Source organism: Atractosteus spatula, chromosome 6 (assembly GCF_055471065.1).
Source record: "Atractosteus spatula isolate fAtrSpa1 chromosome 6, fAtrSpa1.hap1, whole genome shotgun sequence".
Lineage (NCBI taxonomy): Eukaryota > Metazoa > Chordata > Actinopteri > Semionotiformes > Lepisosteidae > Atractosteus > Atractosteus spatula.
The window spans coordinates 9201947-9223713 of NC_142711.1; the positions used below are offsets into that span (position 1 = coordinate 9201947).

General features: G+C 36.5%; 1 protein-coding gene across 2 annotated transcripts; it reads left to right on the forward strand.

The window, feature by feature from the left end:
* The first annotated feature begins 3464 nt into the window (after positions 1–3464).
* ppp1r42 (protein phosphatase 1, regulatory subunit 42) lies at positions 3465–19599 on the forward strand. 2 transcript variants are annotated; one of them, XM_088919058.1, is made up of 9 exons: positions 3465–3625; positions 6398–6614; positions 6812–6978; positions 7495–7633; positions 8996–9112; positions 11052–11169; positions 12281–12412; positions 13038–13179; positions 19134–19599. In XM_088919058.1, the coding sequence occupies exons 2-9, from the start codon at positions 6483–6485 to the stop codon at positions 19219–19221; spliced, it is 1035 nt and encodes a 344-aa protein (XP_088775184.1). In that variant the 5' UTR covers positions 3465–3625; positions 6398–6482; the 3' UTR covers positions 19222–19599. The 2 variants fall into 2 exon arrangements, with proteins under 2 accessions (XP_088775184.1, XP_088775185.1); XM_088919059.1 differs by having other exon boundaries at positions 3615–3689.
* The last annotated feature ends 2168 nt before the right edge of the window (positions 19600–21767 follow it).

A 21767-nucleotide genomic window follows, 5' to 3' on the forward strand; every position in this document is an offset into this window, starting at 1 on the left:
TAAAGAAATCTCCAGCTTGGTTTACCAGAGTCGTGTGGTTTTCTGAGAAGGGTCTAACAGCGTAAAAAGTGCCTCTTGAACTCAGTTCAAAATGCTCCCCTCACAGTTCCCAGTTGCTTCCTCCGCTTCGTGTCTCACTGTTAACTTTGAAGGCGTCTATTGGTTTGACTTTGAATCAGGAGCCCTCATTGTGTTCTCCATTCCAGACTAAAAAGGCTCAGGTATTTTACCCTGTCAGTGTAGGATATACTGTATCTTTGACATCAGCACTGCACCTCATTGCTCTTCTCTCTACAGATTAGCAGTACCAAATGTGTATACAGTGTTCTCAATTGAGTCTTACTAGTGTACGGAACAATCGTATCACGACACCGTTGATTTAAACTCTGTTGTTTTAACTATATATTAACATTTTGTTTGCCTTTTGCGTTGCGTCTCCAGATTGTCTAGCAGAAAATGGTGTGACTATGCAGACGCCTTGGCCTACATTAAACACCGCCTTCCAGGTGCCTGCCCTGTCTTGTCAGTGCGTCAGTGCTCCCTGGTGAAGTGCCTGGGGACGGAGCTTTTCTGTCTTCTGTTTGCCTCCATGGGGTTGTTGGGGGGCTGTAGCGCCTTGAGAATTGCCCCCCCCCCCCCCCATGAGTGGATGCCACACATGAGGTATTTGTGTGCAAAGTGACACATAACATAAGTCGTGTTATGTGAGAGTCATTCTATTTTCTAGATGGATCTAAACATCCCTGCAGTTTTACTTTGCTATGGAGGTTGTGTGAAATGAATGGTAGGCAAATGAGCTGAGAGAAATTATTGTCTGGAGCCTGGTGATTTCCTGCACTAAGCCTGTTACGTACTGTAAAATGCAGAATGTTTGGTGACATCCTTCGTAGACTGGAAGGATTCATTCTTTCCAAGCAATTACAGAATCTTTGTTTCACACCCAGGGAACAACTCACTGGCTTTGCAGTGCTACCTCTTTCATTTTTTTTTGCTATGAAAAGATCTCAGGGTGTTTATGTGGTAAAATGTCACATGACCGGTGGTGGGAAACAGTTATTTCAGACATCGGTATCAGCAAGATCAGAGATTCAACAACTCCATAAACACTGCTGTCTTAAAACACTAGATGCCTATTTTTAGGGGTTTTTTTCTGCAGTTGCATTTACCATAATCTTTGTATTATCTGTTTTGAATTATTGCACCATTGTTTTTCATGCTTTAAATATATGGCTATGTGGTTGTTTTTCCAAACTATAAAAGGATTTAATGTAATGAATCAGATTGAAATTATTTTACTTTCCTTCCTTTCTTTCTTTCTTCCTTCCTTCAGAGAATTTCACACCACCCTAAAATTTACTGTTGCAAATACGATTTACAGCACCTCTTGATTTATTATGTACAGTACTGTGAAATTACTTAATTAATTAAAACTAATTTATTGCTGAAAATACCACTCTGAAGCACTGGCAATTACAGCTCAATTTACTGTTAATATAGACTACAGCATGATGCAATAATAGATCTAAACATGTAATTACTATATTAACTATACTTAACTGTTTTACCTAGATTAACTTTATTAGTACACCATTATTTGCAGTAAGTATTAAAATCTAGTGAGACTCTGAGTTATATTTTCGTGAAAAAATGCTTTTCTGTGTTGGAACTAGTTTTTGACTTTGTTAACGTTATCAAACTGAAATTATTCTGTTGTATTGCTGGATGTGCAAATTAATTAGCGAACTAGTAAAAAAAATCTTACTATGTTTCGTTATATGGTCTGCTGAGTATAGCAACAACCCATAAAGGGAGTGTGTGCAGTGGGCACAGATCATTCTTTTTTTTAACTTAACTCCAAAGTAATTCATCTACCATTTCCTTTGTGAATTGCAATATTTGTTTTAGATCCAATTACCTCGGGGCCAGTGTTTAGTTGAGATGACATTACTGTACTAGAAAGGAAATTATTTTTTTCTGTAAATTTCGGGGCACGATATCCTTTATAATCACAAACAGCCTTAACCCCCTCCCCTCCACCCATTCTTCTCATTTTAGTCATATTCGAAAATATTTATTTTTCTAGTTTTGTCTAATACCGCATTGACAAGAATGTGCTCGGTTGTAGAAATGCCTCACCTTTGAGTAATGAGCTGAAGCTGTGTATCAATTCATCATGTATTTTTTCTACTCTCAAGTAGGCATGTCCTCCTTGCTGGAATGTGACAATAGCATTAATAACACCAAGATTAGGTTGACTGAAAACAAATCTACAACCCTTTTTCTGTTTTTACAATCTCCAGCAACACAGACTACAGCTGAAATGTGTTTTAAAAAGCCCCTGGGTGTTCTGTTTTACTTGTTAAAAATTTACATAACAAGGATACATGCAATGGAAGACTCCACATGAAATCTAAACAGTGTTTATAAACAAATATTAACAGGGTGTATTCCATTACTTAATACGTTTATTAATAATTTGCCTACCATGGTTTATGTCGTTTTACGCTCACAGCAAGTACAATTATTTGGAATATAATGGGATATTACTGATTCGCTTTGTACTGCTTTCATCACATATACTAAAACTTTAATGTACAACCTGCCATTTTTGTTCTTATAAATCAGAGAAAAATAGACAAACGTGTATTAAATAAAAATAAAAATCGGAGGAAGGGTTTTTATACAAAATGCAGGCGCAAAATATATTTAGAAGAAGGAGCACGGTAATGTAAATTTGAAAAATAGAAATTAAAAAAAGTTTCAGAATATATTTGTGAATTAATTTATCAGTATTTTATTTTATTTTATCAGTTTAGTTGTTCTAAAAGGGTAATAAACTTGGTTAAGACGAAAGCACCGTGAATAAAATTTGTCTCCATTTACATTTACAAAGAATTTTAATAAGATAGCTAAGGGGACTGTTTTAATTATTTTTCTTGAATTTATATTAGAAAACGCTAACTAGTATATATACTATACTAGTAATGAAAATTGATTAAACTGAAAAATGAACCATTTTCTGGTTGACAAGCCACGACAACAAAACGTAATCTGAGCGGGTTAAACGGTTAAGTGTTGGACACTTTTCTTCTTTAGGAATAACCCGAAGAAAATGTTACACTCAAGTACTTTTTTTTCCTATTGCGACATGCATTTATATTCAACATTAACCTAACCTATTTAATTCGCTGAGCTGGAAAACTAAAAATACTGTAAATACTGCAGGTAACACGGCAGATTTGACTACTATTTTATGTAGTCATCTTTCCGAAATATCCCCAAGAATATTACTGGTAAGAAAGTAGTGAGAAAAACAAACAAAAAAAGTTACAACATTAAATGTTTATGCAATATTACTCAAAATCCCGAACAATGTCGCTAATACTGTGGTATTTGAAGGTGGTGTTTTATTTCTTTAACTGAGCCCGCTTGGCCCACACGCGGTCTCCCGGCGTTCCGTCTCTATAGCAACCAGCTCCGAAACTTCTCCAAACACGGCGCAGAGCTCATCGGCGGCCGCGGCGCTTGTGGCTCCTGTCGCAGATAAAAATGCGACGTTTGCTCTTGTTTCACCTTGAGGCGAACGATATGGAGAGCCAGGGTTAATTCTGAGTGCATTTAAAAGGTAGGGGGAAAGCCGTTTCTGACTTGTGACGCGTAGTTGTGGGTGCTATATAACAACGCAGCAGGTAAATCGAATATTACTTTCGACTTTGAAATTGTCTTTCATCTGTTAAATTTATTGTGTATTGGATGAGGACTGGTGAAATGGATTACGGGTCAGATATTATTATTTATCTAATCAAACGAATTTTATTTCATTGTCATTCATTAGTGTTGCTTATTTTTTAGCTCTGATTCGCTTGCATGTTCTTTACGTAGCCGAAGAGTTTTTGCGTTTGTTATTGAAAGGCCATTGACACTACAAGATGTTTCAAGGTAAACCAGAAACCGAACTGTTTTCGTACTGTCTTCAGTGTCGCATGTCACTGAGGCTTTTAAATAAGTGAGTGTGTAAGTCTCTGGCAAAAGCGATTTGTTTTAAACTGAAGAATTAAATAGCGCCTTTACTTTGGTAAATATACCAGAACTGGAAACGTCTTCAATGCCCTGCTCGTTTGGCGAGGTTGTCATAATGTATTGGTTACATTTTGTGTGTAGTATAATGAATGTAATTCTGTCCTTTTCTATGTGTGTGTACAAAAGACAGCAGTCTTAAGCGGTTTATTAAATGGCACCAAAATATTTTTTTCCTGAAAATTCATCAACTGTTTAGTTTTTTTTTTCGTTTAAATAAAAAATGTGTTGTTTAAGGTGTCTAGCAGGTGCTCCACAAAACAGAATGTGTTTTACTGACTTTTTTACCTGGTGGAATGATGTAGGCCTAAACCTGTCAAGGTTTTATTTTTAAATCATCTTACAAAATTGGCAGACGCAGATCCGGATACTTTATTTTCTCTCTTTTCAAGATCTGAAAGAAAATCCATGGGGGTTTCTCTCACTTTGGCTTTAAATAGTCCAGAGTAAAGATCCCGAATCTTCCTACAGAAAATACAATAATCCAGAAAAAATAACATCTTCTATTTCAAAACTTTGTCTAAAAATGTTATGATGCTACAAAACTATTTTTATTATTCTTGGAACACAGGACAAAGTGCAGTGAGACAAATACTTTTACCATAAGTGATTGAGAAAAAAGTTATATTGCAAAGTAACAGACAAATCCATCTTTCTAAGTTCACATGAACTGCAGTATCAATAGTTTTGCTTACTTTAGCATGGAACGCAATGTAAAAGCAGATTACAGTTATTCAGTATCAATTTTTTAAATCCCTGTTTAAAAAAAAAAGATGATTAATTGAATCATATTAATTAGTGATCAATTAGTGAATGATTAATTGGTCATTATTGAAAATTGATTATTAACAATTATCAGTAAATATTCATTATGAAGGAGACTGCTGTTTCTTTCTCAAGGTGTTTTAAAGGATAAATATTCAGTGGCTCACTGGATTTTTTGTTAGGCTCAATAGCTTATATTTTGAAACCTTTGTCAGAGACAAAGCATGGAAAACTAGATAAGATAAGTTTTATATAAAACTGCTTTCATTTTCAAGGCTTTATTCTGTTTTAGAAAGCTTAATTCAAACAGTTGTAAATTGTGCAGTAGTGAAACAGGCTTTTCAGTGCTACTGTATGCAAGCATCCTGCATTTGCAGGCTCAGTAATATTATACCCTGCAAAAGCTCACCTGAAAGCTCAGCTGTCTCAGTAACCATACTTGGTTTCATTCCCCCAATTCACTAATAATTAGGTTTAAATATTAATCAGGAGTAATTCATACTGCGTAAAAATCCTCAACTGCTAAGTGTCAGGCATATGGGGGGTTTGCTAGCATTTTAATATCAAAACACATCCATCATTGGTTTTCCAAATGTCTTGTGTTCCTGGGGTGGGTGTTCATTTTCTTTTTCTTGCCATGCAATTATGTAAACCAAAGGTACACAGGAAACTGCATTAATTTACTCACATCTCTGAGGTTCTGTGTGCTATTACTGGGATGCCTGATGTTGCTCGTGTGGCCATGAAACAGGAGGGCCTTTTTCTCAGGGTGAAGCTTTAATATCAGTCTCTTCTCAGTCTCATGCCCCAAGATCAAGTGTGAAAAAGCCATCCTTGCCAGCCAGACTGTTGATATGCGGTTGTTACTTGTAGATGTAGATAAATGGCCATGCAGGCCTTCATTCAGTTCTCAGTCGTAGAAGCAGGAAACAGCAGTGTATTTTATGGATTCCAGCATTCTAGGACTCTTTTTCTATTTTAATTTTAAGTGAAACAGACTCATAGAAAAGCTTGAGACAAACCTGTGATTTCCAAATATGCAAAGGGCTAATTTCTTGAACATGCACATGGGAGTCTCAGATGTCTTTAGGTCAGACCAATAGAAAAATCTCTGGAGTATTTAAATAAAGGCCCTTTTATTCTAGGCCTGCAGTGGGAGTATAATAATGCTTGGAACACAAACTGGGGTGAAGCTTAAAGCTCTCAGCTTCACCTTTCTCTCTGCTCTTTGTATTCTTTTTAAGTCAATTAATAAGATTGTGCACCCAGTAGCCTTTAACTGTGTTGAACAAACTTTGTGTTTAACAAAGGCTATTGAATGTGACATTCATCATTTTCCTTTTTTTCATTTGCTCTTAACATTCTTACCATTGAACATTCATTATAACAATTTATGCACAATTATATAGTACCTGAGTACCTACATGAATCGCACTGTACATTTGTATTTTTGTTTGTATTCTTTAGAGAGTCTTTGGAATGAAATTAATGTTATATGTCAATGTATGGATACAACATATGGTATAGCTCTTAATACACCTGTTTTCTTTTGCAGGATTTCTTTTGGCATTCTTCAGTGAGAAGTGCTTAACAAAACTGAAAACCCGTCGTCAATCCTCATCTCCCCTTGACCAGCCAGAATGGTCCGTCTCAGCGTGGACCTAATTGCCAGGACTAGTGCTCATGGGAAGAGCAAAAGAAACGAGGCTCTGGAGCAGTACCTCAAGAAGCTCACTCACCTGAATTTTTCCAACAGGAATATTGAAGATATCGTGAGTGTCTGGTTGTACCTGGGGTCAATGTGGTCTCGGTTTCATTAAAGAATCCATAGTATCAGCTTCAACAACGTGGCTGGGTACTGTATCTTGTTCCATACTCTCACAAAACACAGTCTGCAATCCAAGAAGCCGGAAAAGAATTGTATACATTTTGTCATACGGAGTAACACTTGTGTTCTTGTCTCTCGCAGGATGACCTTTCCGTCTGCAGGAACCTTACAGTCCTTTATTTGTATGACAATCACATAACACAGATCTGTAACCTTGGCTTTGCATCCAACCTCACTCACCTGTATATGCAGAACAACAACATCACACTCATTGAGAACCTGTCAGCCCTTCAGAAGCTCTCCAAACTGTGAGTATACAGACAGCCCATCCGTCCAAACCGATTGATGATTGTTGAGGATCAGAAGATGAAAAAGGTTACAATCAGGAGGAGGCTGTTAAGACCTTCTAGTCCATTTGGTAGTTAGTAGCTAATTGATCAGAGGATCTGATCCAGCCATTTCTTTAAAATAATCCAAAGCGTCAGCTCCAACAACATGGCTGGGTATCTTGTTCCATACTCTCACAACCCTTTACATAAAGAAGTGCTTCCTGTTATTGGCTGTCAATGCACTTTCCTTGTAGTTTCCACCTGTAGTCCTTGGCTTCATTTCTCACTCTTGATTTTGGGTTGACTTTGTCAGTGCCTTTAAGGATTTTGAATGCCTTCCAGGCCAGAGGCCCTGTACATCTCCTTCACATTTGCTGATCTGCAGTTTCTGTGAATGTGGGTAAATGAGTTTGGAGACTGGTTGACATCAGGTTTGCCTGTGAGGAAAATGCAGATAGCTGAGCTCTGCACTGAGGCCTGTGTTTTGCGTCTCAGGTACCTGGGAGGGAACTGCATCACAGTGGTGGAAGGGCTGGAGAACCTGAAAGAGCTGAGGGAGCTGCACATTGAGAGCCAGAGGCTGCCCCGTGGGGAGAAGCTCCTGTTTGATCCCAGGACACTCCGCTCGCTCTCTGTAAGATTGACTGACCGCTGCTTTGTCTGTCTTGCTCTCCTTTTGGACAGGGTGAGCTGTGAGGTTAAGGATGCTTTCAACACAGTTCACATTAGATCAAAATCACCAATCTTGTGATTACTTACTGTTCCCAAAATTAAATATGTGATTTCTCTAAGTTTGTCTGTATGTAGGATTATTATTGTGTAGAGTACATCCAAGATGTAATTATAATTTAATGCTTAATGTCTAATGTCTCTGATATTCTTCAGTAAGGAATTGCATTAACCTTTTGGATTAAAACTGTATAATGTTTTATAATAATGTTTAGTGTTGTATAATTTTTAATCCCCTTTTGTTATAGTTGAGAATAGTGGCTTGATCTGCATTAATTTGAAACTGGAACCTATTTACATTCGAACTTTGGGACTTTACAAATTAGACACTAAATCAGATCAGAAGAAAGGATTTAGCTTGAATGCTGGTTTGTATTAAAGAAATTATTTTTTTGTTGAATTTAATGGTTTATGTGGGTAGTACAAAGATAGAGATTAGTGTTGTATTTTTTTTTGTAACATAAATACTACATAATCACAGCCTTAGGGTTAGGTTTTACTAAATATACTTAAGTTGAGAGAATTTAAAATCCCCTGACATGTACAATTAAAAGTATTGATCAGATAGTATAACTGATCACAAACAGTGTAAGTACAAAACACAGTAATAAACAAATATCTTTAAATTAAAAAAAATGCAACTTGACAGAAATGAGGTCAGATGAAAAATCTTGTATTTTTAATTGTTGTTTTTTTTCTACCAGTTATTAATAGAAAATGGAATATTATTCTGGTAGCATACACTATAAACAGAGAGAGATTTGACTAATAGATGTGAGTCTGCTGTCATTTACTGTGTACCTTACAGATCCTGTAGCATTATCAGTAGAAGATGTACCGTATGAGTTTGTTTAGGAATGGTGAATGTGGTTACAGCTCTATGGCTTGGGTGCACGTAGTGTGTGGTATGAGATTGAACATCCTCCTGGATTACAGGCACTGGAGTTGGACTGTATTCAAAGAAATCAAAACCAGGACTAGCTGTCCACTTCAAATGCACAATACTTATAAAACATGAAAATAACATTGTAAATAACATAAATACTTGTGAATGATAAATACAAATTAGTCAAAGCTCTTAAGGTTTCCATTTGTTACACTGTTACAGTATTTTATTCTAACACTTTAATTGGCACTTAAAATGGCTATTCCTAATTTTTCTTATGAAAGCCCAAAACTCGTCAACCTAAAAGAAAATGTATCTACGTAGCTTAGATTCTGTTTTTAAAACATTCTCCCATTTGACCATTTGACCATTTGTCTGTAGGATTCTCTGTGTGTGTTCAACATCAGCAACAACCACATTGATGAAATTAAAGAACTGGCCGTTCTGAAGAACCTCACTCAGTTTGATGCTGCAGATAATCAGCTTAAAGATATAAAGGTAAAAAGATCATTTCCTGACTTTGGGAATTAACAAATAACTTGCTTTGAATTATTAATTATTACAGGCTTTTATATATAAAAGCTTCTCTAATATATCCGCATTCATTATTAAATAGTATATTTTAATTTTATTTACTGATTAATTTTAGTTGTAAAGCCCAAATCAAAAACAATGTACAGCTTTGAAATGAAGGAGGAAAAATCATCATCTCATAAAATCGTGATCAACACAAATTATAAATGAAATAGATTGTGATTAATACTTAAGGATCCCATAGACATTTACCTAAGATCCTAAGTTATCATTTATAATTTCTTAGCCTTTGAAAAGGAAAACTAATGTTCCTCAAATAATATGCAAATGTTTCAGCTTTTGTCTTGTGTGGAAGTGGACCAACAGAAAAACTCAATTGTTGGAGTATTTTCACTCTTTAAAACTAACGTGAGCTTTATGTAAGTACAGATGTTCTGTAATACACTGTAAACAGAGCTTGTTTCCATAATAAAGATGAATTCTTCAGTAATGCTTGAAATGATATGGTGATTGGGGACTTAGAAAACCAAATCCTGAGAGTCGGGCAGTTCTCTGTCTTTGTGTGCGAGCACAGGGTCACAATTATTCAACAAATCAGCAAGAATTTCCCATGGGGCTGACTTTGCTGACAACTTATACAAGCATGGTCTTTTTTTTTATAAACGGTCTGTTTTTCCAGAGAATGGTACATTCGATTTTCAACACACTTAGGACTAGTTATGGGGTATTAATTTGCAGTCAAGATTTAGTTTCTTTTGTAACAGGTACAGGGACTGTCGACCTACTGTAAACTCTTCGAACATTCTTAATTGCAAAGATCATTCTAAAATCTACAGATGTCCTGTGGAAGGTTGTATAAACTAAAAGGTTCAAACTGAGTTTTAAAATTTCAGTCTGCATTTCTATGTAAACAGTGAGGTGGCGTTCTGAGTTTATGGAGTTAGATAACTTTGACAAATAATACAAACATTTAACCGTCACATTGCAGACTGCATATAATTGCTGTACACACATCAAAGAAGCCCAACATTTATCAGATATCTTCTATAATGTATACAACCTCTGCCCATTATTGATTGTACAAAGTCACTACCTCCAAAAGATCAATCTTTTCTTCACACAATTTAGTCAGGATCCAGAGGAAAAAATTATAGATTTTCTTAAATAGATTATGACAGGCAGTCAGCCGGGTGACAAATTGGTATCTGCAGACCCAGTTAGTGCTTTTGAGCTAGACGCAGTGGATCAGGATCGAAGCGCTGGTCAAATACAGGTTCATCAATGGTCATCATTAACCGAGCGCAGGGCCGCTGCTGGTACATCGAGCACTTGCACGTGGAATATAATTTACAGCTCAGTATTTTGCAGCGAGCCCCTCTGAGTGACGGCCCTGACACATCCATTTATCAAAGCCGAGAGCGCGCCGCAGAGAGGGGTCCCTTTAGAACTGATTACAGATCGCCTGAAAAGTGGAAGCACTTTAGCTGAGACAGGAAGGCAACGGACAATCAGAGCGTGTCCAGAGAGTAATCATATTTCTACCCTGGATTAATGTTCCTTTAGATAAACATACACGGTGGGCAGCGTGTTCTGGAAGCAGCGCCGAGGTAACTCGAGAGTTACGTGATGTGAGGAGACACAATTTATTAAAACAAGCTGGTGTCCTCCTCGAAGATTAGTTCATTTACTTTCAGCACCCTAAAAAGTTTTTGTACCTAATTTATTTGTTTCTTTGTAAAATGGTAAAGTTGCCTTACTGATGCTACTACATTGCTACTATACATTATAACATTTTTTAATTACTGTCACATAGTTTCATCTGTTTAATTTCTTGCAGTGTTTTCAGAATAATACTGTATTCCATCTTGATTTGAATTATGGTGTTTCTCTTGTACAATCCCAGGAGTTAGAGCTGGTTTTCAGCCAGTGGCCCCAGCTGTGGCGAATGGATTTGAGTGGAAATCCAGTATGCCATAAAACCAAGTTCAGGGACAGACTGATACTTGTGTGCAAGAATCTTGGTAAGAAAATGGCAGGATGTCAGTATTAATCATTGACTCTCAGCATATAAAACTGAAGCATTTGAAACAAAAGAAGATAAATATTTTCATGTTTTAGTTGTATATCAGCATAACTGTAAAATATGAAGTCACGAGTTGACTAAGGACTCTTTGTGGCAATAAGCACTTTCAATGGCTTTATTTTGCTCCTTTTATGTGGTGAGATGTATTTACAGTTTTAGCTGGATGTGCTGTAATTTAACACTTCTTTAGTGTGCGTTTATAAATTCATATACTGTAGCTAGCATCTTATCTAAAACTTTTAAAATATCACTAAATTGGTTTTTCTTTTAAAATTCTATTCATAATTGCTTGAGATGAAAATCAAGTTTGTCATTAATTCATTTTTCTGTTCAAAGATGGACTCCATTTATCTTGATAATTTACTCTTTTTTTAATTCAAATTCCATAGCACACATGATGAAACTTAGTCTTTTTGATTGTGACAAGCTTTTTTAGGAACATTCTGATATTGAAATGCATTCTACACTCTAAACAAAAAGAAAGCAGATCACTCTCACCATTTTAAAACATAAGTTTCATTTAATCAAACCACACACACCACTGGTAAATTAATGTATATGCCTGGTCCTTTCAGTTTGCTATTTTGCTATACTTAGCATATTAACAAAACTTACATGTAAGTGAAATGTAAATGTGATACATCATACGTATATGATCATATGATAATCATAAAGTTAATCTGTTAAAGGTTTTTTATGGTAGGGTTTAGTTTTTACTTCTGAGAATGTTTCAATGTTTCTCATAGTTAATATTTGTACTGTGAAATATTGTAAGCAACAAAGTATCGCTATTGTGAGTCTGTTAGCTCATGATTTAACTTTCTGGGCGATTCAAGCCTCATGGAAAAAAAGTGTAGTAAAAACTGAACATTCCTAAATGGCAGGATATTGCATTATTGAGCTGTGGTTGACTTTGTTCTTAATTTCTGAAAGGAAAAGGTATTATGATTAACATAATACATAACTGATTCAGAAAGTAAAAATGCAGTGCCTTTTAATTTTAGTCGGGATCTTTAAACTTTCTGTTCTTGATGAACCCTGTTTTGCAGAGGTCCTTGATGGGAAGGAGATTAACGAGTTGTCCAGACAGTTTCTAATAAAGTGGAAAGCTTCAAGAGAGGCCAGGAGGAAAAGCAAAGAGGACAGACTAATAGGCGAACAAACTGCCTACTCAAAGCCTTGTGAGTGTTCTAGAACGATTGATATTATTTCAGAAATACTGTGATTGAAATGACGGTCTATGGAGCCATGTTTCATACCATGTGGGGCATTCCTATATATATTTAAAAAAAGCCTTGATTAACCTCAGGCAGTCTCTATTTGACCAATAGCTATTACGAGGCCTGCTTCTAAATAGTAATGATTGCATATACTGTACAGTATAACACACATATTATAAAGGACGCCCTAATTTGCATCTCTAATTACATTCCAACGTAAATCACAGTGAATACGTAGATGTTTCATTCAAAACAGATCAGTTTTTACTAGTGGTATAATATTCGATTTACATTTGGTATCTGTTCAAGATCTTTTGTGCAGGGGTTTCAATTATTTTTTTTATGTTAAATTGTGTGGAAGTAAAATCACTGAATAATCCACTATTTTCACTGACGTCATACAGAAATGAGTAGCTATTAACATATTCAATAGTATTTTTCTGAATTTGTTGTTTTGTCTCGCTGCTGTTCTCACATTTATTTACCCAAAGAACATCACAAAGTAGAAATCCTACCTCTGTAATGACCGTGGATAATTTGTGTTTGTGTTTTTTTGTAAGCAGCCTGATCAATGTCTTTCTTTCAGCTGAGTTTCAAATACCAACCCATCTTGTTCCAAACACATATACCCACCCGGGCTTTCCGAGCAAGAGGAAGCCAATGGAGTTTGGAAGACCGCCTTTGAAAGCCAAGTCAGACCTCCACAAAACCCACACTAGTGCGATAAGGTATGACGTACAGTAGTGTCATAGCAGAAATACCGCATACCTTATTTAGCAGTATTGTGTGCACTATACAATTCTGGAAAATCCTTAGAACAATTCCATTCATGGCAACATAGCCTCAGCCACTTACTTTCTAGACTTTACAGTGTCTTCAGAGAAGAAAGAAAAGGTCAGTCCCGTGTCATTTCTTCGTCATTTAGGAAGTTGCAGAACACAACACGTTTTAACACGCTAGTCCAGAATTTTTAATAAAGTACACAATTAAAAAAGCCACGATAGCAGTACAAAGAAATATATGTAGTTAGAGACATTTTTATATTATTAAAATATTTGTAAATTACCTATAAATAAAATCTATGACAGCTGGTCATTAAAAGGTAAAGTTTTGAATTCTGTTCGGACTCTTTCTATCCTTGGTAAGATTACATGATTAAAAATAGTTTTATTATTCATCTAATACTGAACTAGAGATATTAAGTGCCATGTTACTGCATTTAAAATTTTAAAAATGAAAGCATAAAATTCATGATAATCTCAGTTTTAAAACCACAGAAAGAAAAATGGCATTAAATTGGTATAAGTGATTTTAATGTAAACATGCTTCACTTAACTGCCTATTTCCTTCCCTTCAGTGTGCCTCATGAATGGCCTGTTATTTGTCACTTGCTCAGTCTCAGTAGTTTTTTTTCCCCATGCAAATAAATAGGATTTTCTACACTAGCAGTGACTTTAGTGTCTGCACTGCCAAAAGAAAAAGTGGATTTTTAGGCAGTAACCAATTTTTACATACAATTTTATGGACAATTTCAGTGAACAGATATAATTCTGTCAAAGCTGGATTCTCAAAATAAAGCATTGTAAAGAATGTTGTCAGAATTTTCTGCTTTCTTTAATTGTCCTCGCTTTACTCGGAATTTGAATATACTGTACCCTCTCATGACAAAGGTCACATACCGTATTGTATTATCAGCCATGATCTGCCTGTTAGTGATCTGTACATCCCTGAAACGGGCACTTCACAAACCAAAGTGTATTGTTACGTTTGCAGCGTATTCATCAGGCTTATTAATTCAGATTTGTTTTTTCAAGCTGTTGAAGTTCTGCTATCAGAGACTTCCTGTCTGCTATTCCTGAGGACTCCAATACATTTTTAAGTTCCCCCTGGGAGAATTTTAAAGTGTGTAGCTGCAGGAAAAGCTAGAGAAGTATCATTTACACATCTCTCCCCTTGGTACAACACCCAGCTTTGCTCAATGAAATGAAATTTGTGCGTTTTCATGAATGTATACGGAGAGATGCTGTTCATTAACTTAACTTCCAACAACACCAGCAACCCTACAGTAATGAACTGATGGCCACGAGGCCACAGTTTTTGGGAAGTTATCTGAAGAAGGGAAGATTGATTACATGAGTCAGACTTATACTTCCCACTTCTGAGAATGGTGTATGTACCTTCAAGCTTTGTGCATCTTGCAGAGCTTCGTATTGCCTTTCCTCAGCAGCTACGGGTTCCTTGGATCCTGTTATCACTCTCTTGCTTTCTCTAAATTTTCATATTCTCTGTCCTGTTGTCAATAAATCATTAAGATCTGGAATTATTCCTTATTGGCCCTTAGCAGATCTTAGACACCAACCAGTTCTCAAATTATCATCCAGTTTCTAACTTAAGTGTTTTAGCAAAGATAACTGAATAGCTCATTCTGAAATAAACTCACAGATTAAGCTATTTAACTCTGGGTCCAGACTGATACACTGTACTGAGATTGCTCTAGTCAGGATTACTATTGATTTATCGATGGCAGCTGACTATGGATTCCTGTCCTGCTGTACCTCAGTGCAGCCTTTTATGCTTGTTGTATTGGGTGGAACTGACTTTACTGTAGGTATTCTGGTATTACAGAAACTGCTTTGTTATGGAATAAATCTTATACACCTGATAGAAAACATTGTGTTTAAACTGAGAACTGTTCTTCAAACATTTCATCCCATCTGGCATTCTTCAGGACTTTGCTTTTCATCCTTGGTGTTTTAAGTATCAAAGTAGGTTACAAAGTAGGTTAGAGGGTGATATGGACCTGCTTAAAACACAGGGACAGAATTTTTACCACTTCATTAAGCCACCATCAGCATAAATAACGAGACAGTCACATTGTGGCTCATTTAACATGACGGAAAATTACCAGCAAGTGCCAAAGCAACAAATAGAAGTGTGCAAATGAGAATCCCAGTATGACTACTGAGCTGAGGTTAAGTGTGCGTTGATAAAGACATAAAGGCAGAGAAAGTGTAACTTTTCCACTCAAGAACTTGTGAAAAAGACAGGTAAATTGTCTGAATCATCTGTAAAAAGATTAGAAACATATTTGCCATGCTCAATGCTACAAAGTTATATATAGATGTACAAGTGACATATAAACAAATACATGTCAGGCAGTTGAAAGGTCTAGAAATGTAATAACCCCAAGAAGCACTATACTGTATGTCATCAGAGCCACTTTGTGTTCATGGGATGATACTGTTTATTAAGACAAGAGCAAGATTCACACCAGTAAATAGTGGCTCTTCAGGCCAGAGTTCCTCCTATTTACACAGACTGAGACAACATGAATCCCCCTGCTTGTGACACCATTGCAAGGACTGCCTCCAGCAATGCTGGTCCCCACTTATACAGCAATGTGGACTGGAGCACATGGGGTAAACTGCCTCCCTCAAGGGAACAACACCAGCGCCTGCACCAGGATCTTGAACTCATCTGTCAGTTGTGAGTCCTGAGACTTGCCCATTGCGCTGTGCCATATGCCACACTGTGTATGAACACATTCTAAAGTTGGTAAATCACATTTTACATTTACATTTTTAAATTCCTGCTTGCTCTGTGAAAACTTAACAATTTTACTTGGGTAAAAGCTGATCTCCATCTCTCTTCTGCATGTCTTTAGTGACATGTCACCATGTCAAAAAACACAATGCATTTCATAATAGTTAACTGTAACAACATTCATTCTGCTCAACGTGATACTGAATTGAAGTCTGAAAAGATTTATGCACCAGTAATTGGTAGCATTCTATGCAGAGACACTGGGACCTTATCACATTAGAAATGACCATGCTGCTGCATAGACATAGGCAACATGACTAGGTTGCTTGTTCAAGACTCTACAGCCCATTGTGTAAAGCACCCACTGTTCTCATTGTAATATGCATTTTCTCTTAGTTTCCTAATATCTGTGTTTCTTAAGATTCTTTAGTTCCTCTTACATTTGTGTTCTCTTGTCTGTGTTTCGCTGTTGTTTCTGAAGAAATCAGTAGGGTTAAAGGTGTCAAAGCATTTGAGGATTTTGACTACTTGAATAGGGCTTCCTCACTCCTTTGTCTGTTTGAGATCTAAGATTTAGTTATATCAGCCTGTGTTATTAGCGTTAGTGTTATTAGCCTGGTAGGATATTCCTTTTAGCCCAAGAATTTACCTGTTTGATCTTTTCTGGGCTGTGTTACAAGCTGACCCCAGGATAATGTAGAATGCTTGGAGTAACCTATCTGTTTTTCTGTTTGGATGGGGCTCTAGTAGCTTGGAAGTCAGAGGAATGTCAACAGGATTGCTCCTACCCTCCTTTCCATCTTCCCCACAGTCACGTGGTCACACTGGGCAGGATTGCAGAGGCTAAAAAAATGAGGTGGCTTCTCTCTGAGTTCAAGGCTGAAGCTCCTCCATTATCGGACTCTCCTGCTCTCACTATGGTATAGATGAAGCTAAGCTAAAACCAGGTCTGGTCTTGTCTCTATTGACTCCTGCCCCAGTTACCTCCAGTAATCTTGTCTGTTTGGTTGGTGACTTGACTGAGAGTCTCTTACTAAAAGAGGAGCCTGCCTCAGGTTCTGGCACTAAACAGACACAGGAGAAAAGGTTCTGCTTTGGGGCTATTTTGGCTGCTTTACATAGTTCAGAAGAGGGAAAAAGGCAGCATACAGTAGTTTATTAGCTTATTCGGGCATTTTATTGATTATTGTGCCCCCTCTCAATAACACTGAAATAGAAGCAGTAATCCGTGTAATCCTATTGACACAATGTGTATGCCTATAGACAAGTAGTCTTCTCTGTTGTCCACAAATTGCTCAAGACTTTGTCCTGCTGCTTTCATAGAGTGCTGTTCATTTGTGTACTGTGTGAAAAACAGGCAAAAGAATCAAGATAGGTTTTTTTATAGGAGACAGGCTACCAGTAATTTGAGCCAAGGTGTCATTCTAAAGAGCAGCATAGTTGTTATCTCTTCCACCAAACCAGTAGCATGTATTTTATCGGTTTAAAACCTGCTGGAAAAGTGAGGTCGATTGTTAAGCTGATTAAGGTGTGCCTGTGATATGTTTGATTGGGTAACTAAACACTTGTGTGAATGAAGGGCTCCTCAGTGCTGGTACTGTTTATCTCTCATTTAGATGCAGACTACCAGATTTGAACCTTCTATAGTGGAGAGAAAAAAGGCTCTAGGATCCAAACCACAGGGCTGTAGGTTCAGGTCACCTTTTGCGATCATTGCTTTTGTATCTTTGAGCGCAATAGTCTCGCTTTTTAAATAGGTTCAAGAAAGGGTAGGAGTAACACAGAGAGCCACAGAGAGAACTCAGTCCACTTAATGCTTTAGAAAGTGGGAGAGCCTCTGTCTTGAGGGGCCACCATGATTATTTTTAAGTTATGTTACACTTTTATCCATAGAAATGTATTAAGATTACAGTGTTTTAGACACAATTTCATAATAAACTTAATTTATATAGCGCCTTTAAAGGTGGCTTCACAAAGTGCTTTACAGAATGACAACAACAATAAATAAAAAGAATACACAAGATAAAACACAATCACAATACGCAGAGGAGACCGTGGATGGTTTTACTAAATACAGTAGGAGCAGAGGGGTAAAGAATGGAACCAGTTAAGTAAAGGCTCTTCTAAAGAAGAAGGTTTTGAGTCTGGATTTGAAGGTGTTTAGAGAAGGTGACTCTCTGATATCCTTGGGGAGAGAGTTCCAGAGCTTGGGGGCATAACAGGAGAAGGCCCTGTCACCCACAGAGTGTAGACTCAGAATTAGAAGAACAACCCTTTATAGTTATTTTTTCTGTAAATGGTTATCATTGCTTTTTGAAGGTGGCAAAAAAAATGTTTCTTTATCTTTATTTAATAAAACAAACGGTATATCCTGTTTTCTTCATTTGTAATTAATTAGTTTTTAATAATATTATTATAAATCACTGTAGCTGATATATCCTGATATTTTAGGGTAGGTTTATATTACAGTATAAAATAAATAAGCATATCTCAGTGGAAATCATTTATAAGTAATGCATAATTAAAATGTGAGAATTTTAGCTTGCTTGTAATTAATGAGTATTGAGACGATATAAACAAACAGACAAATAAACCAGGCCTCAGAGCTAAAAGGAATTACACAGGCTGTTGAATGATATGAATTACTTGTTCAGAATTTTGCTTGGTTGAAGGCCAAGGAAAACACTTGAATGTTCGTGTTGTTTTGTTTAATGAACGTGTAGGTGACATTTGTCAAACAGGATATAATATCTCCTTACTAACTAAAGGAACACTTAGCTTTTGTGAATACTTCACAAATGTATGATATTCAAAACATATATTTGATATTCAGCATAATAGGCTGAAACCCTAAAAAACACTGTAACCGTGAAATCACTTAAAGAATGGTTAGCTTTATTTTTTTAGGAATGACAAGGCAAGTCATTGGCGTTTGGTTATTCCTGTTTGTCTCTGTCAAAAAAAATGCTGTTCTTATTTGTAAACCGTAGGAGTTTATAGTTTTGATTAATAAATGTTCCGTTCCAAGACAGGCTAATGTGCTAATGTCAATTACTGTTGTGCACTGTACTGGTAATAATGTAACACTAATGATCTGTAATACTGATGGATATCTCTCTGTGTTCTTCTCCACACATAGATGTCAGAGTTTGAAGAATTCGAAGAGTGCAGCTCCACTCCAGGATGTAGCAGAGTCCCCTAAGGTCCTCAGTCATGCAGCTGTATGACAGCTTGCAGTGCTACTTGTTGGGTTGTGCTGTACATGCTCGTATGGAGAGGGGATAGTGCAGCTATTGTGCTCTGATTCCTTATTATTTTATCCAGACACAATGTCGGAATCCAGCACTTTCTCAGTGACACATAGGCCATCATGCATACAGGGCAATGTTGAATATCAACTTCTGAAAATGCGATAAGAAACGTAGATGCAGAATTCACACAAAACGTCCCGAGGCCCATGAAATAGAATTAAATTTTAACATAATTGAGAAAATCATTTGGAACCCTTTCAATGTCTTTATTGTGTCTGTCCTGTAAATTTCCAGTTGTTAATTGTAACATTATGTTTATTCAGTGCCGGCATGAGGTGATGTAATCTGATTTAAAGCCCAAAATAAACTTATTTTGGTAACAAGCGCGTGTGTGCGTCTTTCCGTTCGTTATGTTAAATTCCTGAAACCTGTTCTTTCAGTTTCCGTGTTCCTGAAAGTATTTTCCAGTATAAGTATTTTGAGATTGAAACTAGGGATGTTTGTGTGTATTACCTTATTACTGTTTTACCTCAATTCAAAATATATATTTTATTAGTTATTATAAAATAGTTTTATATTATAAAATTATTAGTTTTATAAAATATATATTTTGAATAAACTGTGTCCAATGTGACTCCATGTAAACTACAGTATACTACACATAATTTTAGAAAATGACATAGAGAGTATATTAATTTGATTGACTGTTGGTAAAGGTGTTGGTTGTGGTTCGAACTCGCTTTATCTCTTGAGATTGAGGGGTGTTATGATGAAGAGTCGCGTTCCCAGCGCTCTTGCAGTAATCTAGGGCAACAGACCTCTGTCCAGAGGTGACAGTCGCCTGGATAATTCCACTTCAGAAGGGTGGTTCACTATCACAGGAAAAATGTCGTGTTACAGAAAAAAAAAACACCGGTCACCAAGCAGGCAAGACAGTAAAACGTCTTGGATTAAAAACAAAAATTAAACCTGTTTTTCATTATTTGACTTTTCAAAAATCATTTGTTTGTAAGAACTACTGAAATAAGGTTTGGGGAAAAATATTAATTTAATTCTTGCGAAAGAACTTGTAATAAACCCCAGGTTAAAGTCAATGTATATTTAAGAATAATGTTCAGGTGGGTAGCTGCGTCAGCATGCTTAGGCTGCAAAGGAACAAGTAACAGGTTTATTCCGTGATGAAAAAAAAAGAAAGAAAACACAACGTTTCCGCCGCGGAGCCTTCTTCAGGTGTGAGAAAGACTTCAGGTGTGGTCTTTCTCACACCTGGAGAAGGCTCCAAGGCCGAAACGTTGTGTCTTCTTTCTTCTCTTATCAGCATGGAATAAACGTATTACTTCTTCCTTTAAGAATAATGTAGTCATTAGGCTTTAAAAGAATATTCTACTTGTGCTGTACCACAGTGAAGAAAAATAGCAAAGCAATCCAATGACTGGTTAATGTTAAATACTCCGCCTGCAGTGTAATGTAAACGAATTATACTAAATAATATTTTAGCTTCACCTTAATAACAATAATAAAAATACGGTTTATAACCGCATTATCGGCATAACCGGTACGAGGTCGAAGGAGAACTGGAGTGCAAAACGCTATTATACGGGATTTATACGGAAACACCACACCAGGGCCAGGTCAACCGATGAAGGTATCGGTAAGACTGCGCTACGGAAGGAAAACCTACCTGAGAACATACAAACTCCACGCACACAGCACCCCAGATCCGAACTGAACCCCGCGCCCCTGTGCTGCCAAGCACTGTCCCATATATAATAATAATAATAATAATAATAATATACATCCGATACATATACTTTAATGAGAAAACAAAATATATAGCCGACGTCGTCATAATAAAATTATGTTTGTTTAGATTTCTGATGTAGACTGTTTACCACATAGTTAACGTGACTGATTTGTGTTGTCAACAATGTCGTTTGTATATCGAGTCAGTTGATACACGCACATTGTGGTGTGCGCTTTTCGTTTATTTTTTGGTTTTACCCGTATTAATTTAGTGGTAAATAGTAATGTTTTCAAAACCTACCTTTGATCGGGAGTGATCGGGTTCGGATTCTCATTGTTTAAGCAGACAGTAGTTTTCGTGCGTGGTCTGTTTAAACGTTTTTGAGTAAATGGTCAAATGAGCGTTGTGTTAGTCTAAGTTCCAGATTAATTAAATAATAATTCAGACGTTTGTTCCAAGGTTTGAGCTTAATGTGAACATTAAGCAATTTTATCCCAATTACGTTTTTAACACTACAGCGAAGGCGAGGGTTGGTTCAGTCGGAACCAGCAATATAAAATCGGATTAAAACATTCTGTTTTTACATTTCTTTTAACCTAATTATTGTTTTAAAAAAATGCAATGAAAATCAATCATTATCCAAAAGACCTTCGTGAAATCTCAAACGAATTACTCCGCGCTGCTCCGATCTATTACGCTGTAGAAAAAAAAATGAAATGTTAAGATTTCACAGTTGTGTTTCATTTTATCTGTGGCAACAATGTGTATTGTCTACATC